At 24.8% G+C, this 5770-nt stretch overlaps 1 protein-coding gene across 10 annotated transcripts in view; it reads right to left on the bottom strand.

The window, feature by feature from the left end:
* Nucleotides 1-5770, bottom strand: part of LOC126899285 (E3 ubiquitin-protein ligase RNF4-like) — a 30660-nt gene continuing 24890 nt past the window's right edge. For 9 of the 10 annotated variants that reach the window (XM_050674024.1, XM_050674020.1, XM_050674030.1 and 6 more), the window contains 2 exons: nt 4968-5153; nt 1-200 (listed from right to left, as the gene is read on the bottom strand). In XM_050674024.1, coding sequence (XP_050529981.1) covers nt 178-200; nt 4968-5153 — 209 coding nt within the window. In that variant the 3' untranslated portion in view covers nt 1-177. The remainder of the gene's footprint in view (nt 201-4967; nt 5154-5770) is intronic. The other variant, XM_050674031.1, reaches the window with a different exon arrangement.

Raw genomic sequence — 5770 nt, 5'->3', positions numbered from 1 at the left:
TAGTATTGAAATATTGTACTTATTTATTTTTAAAATAATGGAATTGTCAATAAATTTGTGATATCATATTTTTTATAATATACATTAATAAGTCTTGAGTTACTCCTTAGGTATGAAAGTGATTATGATAATATTAATTCATGATTTTTGGTGGTCCACTTAATTGCGTTTTAATTTTTATTGTGACGTGACATTTTTTTCTGTAAAAAATTAAAAAACAGGTTATATATTATTAATTTATTGTGTAACTGATCCAATTATTGCACTTAGCAATGTAAACTGAAAAAAAGGGGTATCGTTTAGTTTTTCCCTTATAATTAATTGCATTGTACAGTCATCCATTGAATAGCAAGTCTGGGCAAGTTAACGACTTTTAGTAACTATCCAAAATTAAATTAATTGAAAATGTTTAACTAGTTAATAGTTTAAGTTAATACGTTATTTTTTGAAATAAATTAATTTAAAATTTAAATTAACAAAATATACATTAAATTAACGAGTTCAGTTAATGCATGTGGTAGTAGGTTTGTAAAAATATTATAATCCGTATCATGATTATAGATAAGACTTATCTATAATCGTGTCTTTTGTGTATAATACGTCATCAAGTTATCACATAACTATCATTTTGAAATATGTGAAATTCTCAAAGATTTCCCTGAGATAAATCTGTGTCGCTTAATGCCTAGTTTAGTAATATTAGTGTATGCGAAATTTTAAGAATATTTTCTCATGTAAATTACCACATTATCACTAAGTAATAATGCATATTAGATGCCCAATACATCTACAAAAAGTTACTCAATTAGTCTATATTTATTTTATTGTATTGAAATTTTTATAATTTCATTTAATGCATTCACGTATACGTTTCTAAGGAGCGAAGTGACATAATTTACTTAATGCCATTAATGTATTTTTAACTCTGCTCAATATCACATAAGTAAAAATGTGCTCTTATTTTGAGGGTAAAATCAGGTATTACATCGATTTCGACTTCATCTCTATGCACACAAGGTTTTTGTAGGGAGATAAAGGTGTATTCGAAGGGATAATTCCATGCTAATAATTCAGCTTCCTGAAAATTACATGTCAGGAAAATTTAACGCTGGATAATTCAACGCTAGATATATTTTATTAAAAGACTAGGTTGTTAATGGAATAAAAAAAAAAACTTCAATGATTTTGTAATATACAGAGTGATCGGTTTATCACAAACTACTCGATTAGTCGCAAAATAAATACAATATTTGAAGGATACATTTTTATTAATTTATTGTAAGTTTGTTACTACTTTTTATCAGTCTCACTGGACCTATTATTCTTAATATTACGCCAAAATATTACGAATTTGATATAATTGAAGACATTCCGTCAAAAGTTCATAATTTTCCTTCATGTACTGTAAATGGTAAAAATCGGTAAATTTCGATTATTTTTTAATTCAAACTGACATAACTAATTAAAAGGGGAAAATTCAATAAAGAAACTACTGCACAAAAAGTTAAAAAAATATTTCTCCCAACATCTTGTCTTCTATGCACAAATGGCCATAACATAGTTAAAAACGGTAGCACAGTGGGGTCGTGGCACAGTGTGGACGAGGCATAGAAGGGACAAGTGTAGATCTTACAGTGATTAAAATCACTATCATTAGAATTGCTTCGATGAAAATCTGTAGAGTGTTTAATTTTAAAATTTTAATTTATTATTACAAAAGCTACATGATCTCCTATTTACTTAATTATATCCTAGATACAAGTTATATGCATTACTAGTGCAAATTATATTAATAATTATTATAAAAATTATATTAAATAGATTATTTCAAAAGCAATCATAACTTTTATTCCCTTAATTTTATCCCGATTTATAATTATAATATATGAATACATAATAATTATAGTAATTAAATTTAGTATGAAATTGTTATTCAACAATATAATATTGTAATTTTTACGGATATATTATAAAAATAAAAAGGAGATGTATATTCATATACTTTTAACGAGTATAAAAATTTAAAGGGATTGATGCAATACTCTTTAATAAAAAAATTTTGTTACTAATGAATAAATACTTGACTACAAGGAACTTTCATTGGAAACAAAAATATACTTTTCTAAATAAACTTTTCACGATGTTTTCAAATGTGCAATTAATCTTTTCCTATTACTTCTAAGTTTTAATATTATTACTTATTATTAAAAAATAAAAAAGCCAGTACAGGGAGGTCGCGGCATAGTGGTGACGTGGCATAGTTGGATCAAGTATAATGATTTCTGACAGTGATTAAAATCACTTTTTTTTTTGCATAATAAAGTACATTACATTAGCTTTAATTTAAGATATATATAAAAGTGTCAGTATTTCGGGAACATTTTTAAAAATTAAGTTGAAAAAGTTGTCATTTTAAATCCTCCCTGTAGGCAGGTAAAAGGTCAAATATATAAAAATAATTTACCATATTATGCATTTTTAAAAAGAAAATTATATTGATTTGTTCATTTTTGAAAAAGTTATGGCAGTTTTAAGTAAAAAAAATTTCGAAAATTTCGAAAATTAGCGATTTTTAAATTTGTAATTTTTTTACAGGTTTCCCCCATTTACGGGGAACGATGGAAATTTTTTCAATTTTTGAGGTTAATGTCTTCGACTAGATACGATTTGTGATTTTTTGACGTATCATTGAAAGAAATCGGTTTATTGAGAGCTGAGAAAAAGTGGTAACAGACACAAAAAAAAAACACAACATAGTAAAATTAATACCTTCTCAGCTTCGCATCGAAGCTAATATTTACATATAAAAAAAAAAGTAATTAAGAAAAAAAAAATTGTTTTAAATTAATACTGATTTTGATTATTAATATATTAAAAATAAGGAAAATTACATATTTAACCTATTTTTTTAATAATTTAATGTCGATTTTTGTGAATGTTTATAATAAAAAAAAAATTTATTTATTGAAATATGTATGTTGCTATTAAAAAAAATAAGTTGTTATTCCCTAATAAGAGATAAATTTAAAAAAAACTTAATAACTATTTAATAGTGAAATATATAAAATTAAAAATACTAAATTTAATTTTCTTATATATGTTATTGAATAAAATTATTGTTTATTTGTGAACGGTAGGGTAACAGTAGTGGTGTCATCGGCATACGAGTCAGTCGTTCGTGGGAACCGAAGATCTTCGTGGGCACTGCGTCATCAGGTGTTGTTTATTTTGTTCGTTTAGCAAAATTAATAATTTGTTGTATAACAACATAATAACAGTTAACATATTGTAATTCAGTGAACATTGCAAGTCGTTTTATGACACATTATTTTACAGTTTATCTTCCTGAATTATAAATCAGTTAACTTATAATTATTTATATTTTTAATACATTTTTCTTTCAGTGATTCAGTGATTTAATATTTTTCTACAAAACACATATCGCGCCTGGCGTTGTCGGGTATTCCTACGGGAATCAGTGGTGTACTTATGAAGACGGCCCGAAGAGGCTTACGAGCCAAAGGCGTTTCGAGCGAAGCCCCCAACTAGGCAAAGCCTAGTATATATATACATTTTTTTTAAATTTATTTATATACAACCAATATACAGGGTGGCCCACCACTCACTGACAACTTAAATAACTTTTGATCCAGTAAATATTTTTAGCTGATTTTTTTTTTAAATATTAGTTAGACGTTAGGTCTATAGCTATATCTCAATAATTAATTTTTTTACATTTTATTAAAAATATTAATTATTTTAAAATTTTAAATAAAAAGTAAAAAAAAAATCTAAGATAGCTATTTTGTAGAGTAGAATTTAAGAAAAATTTTAGTAAAAAAATATCTTATTAATATTCAGTAGTAAATATTCTGTAGCGTTTTGAAGTTTGTAAAAATTTGAATTTTCATGTACTATTTTACGGTTATAAACATTGAAATACGTATTGAGAAAAGGACAGAAGAAAACGCTATCTTTTCATGATTACTGTGTATACATATGATGATAGTGTGTATACATTACAAACTTGGCATAAATACCATGATAAGAAATTAGATAAGGCAATTATTACTTATCACTCTCATTCAAAAGTATATTGAAAAGATAGCGTTTTCTTCTGTCCTTTTCTCAATACGTATTTCAATGTTTAATACCGTAAAATAGTACATGAAAATTCAAATTTTCACAAACTTCAAAACGCTACAGAATATTTACTACTGAATATTAATAAGATATTTTTTTACTAAAATTTTTCTTAAATTCTACTCTACAAAATAGCTATCTTAGATTTTTTTTTTACATTTTATTTAAAATTTAAAAATAATTAATATTTTTAATAAAATGTAAAAAAATTAATTATTGAGATATAGCTATAGACCTAACGTATAACTATTATTTAAAAAAAAAATCAACTAAAAATATTAACTGGATCAAAAGTTATTTAAGTTGTCAGTGAGTGGTGGGCCACCCTGTATAAATAATAGTAAAATGTATTTATTGTGTATTTTTAATTGTTAATTTAATATAATTTTTTTCTAAATTATAACAAAAAATTATCCATTTTGACATTATAATTCCTGAAAAATAAACTTAAAAACCTAATTTCAACGAATTTTAACTACTAAGGGTAGTAGTTCCAAAAGAAAGTTACTGGTGACCATGTAATAAGATAAAAGGCTACTATTTAGCGCAAGTGTTATTCAATTACATTATTTTGTAATCCGTAATATGGTAAAAATTTTTTTTAAATAAAATTATACTTCATTAAAGAGTTTTTATGAGGTTTCCTCTAAAAAGGCTTCAATAGAACTTCTGATAATTTGTAGACAATTTTTTTACATTGGTTTAATTCAATTTATTATTTAAGTTTTAATTAATGCTTTTCGTAATACGTATATACGTTGATTTTTTTTTTAATGCTTTTTAGTGGTGTTTGGTTAATTTTATTTGTTTTTAATTTACATTACTTTTTCCCAATAAACTTTTAAGTCTTTTCAATTGATAACTCAAATGTGTTGGCGTCAAGCAAGTTGGGCAATTGGAAAGTGATTTTTTTAAATCTCTACAACATTTTTCACAAAATTGATGTTTACAATTCCTGGAAAATTTTATTAATTTTTTTTCTTCTATGCATATTGAGCAAATTTTTGTGTCTGAAATAATGTTAATGCGAGTATTGATTAATTATATGAATTATGCTTAAGTGGAATGAATTAATCAAATAATTAATTTAGATTGAGTACATAACATAAATTTTTAACTTCAATGTGTAGCTGGAAATTATAGGTTGGTCAAACTAATAATTCAAAACATTCTGCTGATAGAATGGGCTGACACTACCAAAGTAAGAAGGAGGATTGAAGAGAAATTGGGTAGGGGTTAATCATCAAGTTAATTAGGATATTTTAAAAAACTTTAGTCCGTTAACTTATGTGTAATTAAAGATATTAATTATTGCCATTTTTACATAGTAACGTTATACGTAAGTAACAATTTGAGTTTATTGAAAATTGTCAATAGTTTCTAAGAAAATGAGTTTCTATCCAAAATCAATCATTCTGTAGTTTAATCCTCGATTAAACAAATATTTATTTAATAAAAAAATTGTCTTAGTAAAATTCATCAACTTTATTGTAAATAGCACCATCTATTCTTTTTTTCAAGTGACAAAATTATTATTTTTAATTTCAATTTCAAAATCAGAAAATTTTGTTATGATTATTTTTAGCTTCGATGCGAAGCGGAGAAGGTATTAATTTTACTATGATGT

The sequence above is a fragment of the Daktulosphaira vitifoliae genome, unplaced genomic scaffold (genome assembly GCF_025091365.1).
Source record: "Daktulosphaira vitifoliae isolate Bord-2020 unplaced genomic scaffold, ASM2509136v1 Scaffold_2, whole genome shotgun sequence".
NCBI classification, from domain to species: domain Eukaryota; kingdom Metazoa; phylum Arthropoda; class Insecta; order Hemiptera; family Phylloxeridae; genus Daktulosphaira; species Daktulosphaira vitifoliae.
This window is presented reverse-complemented; position numbering and strand designations above follow the sequence as displayed.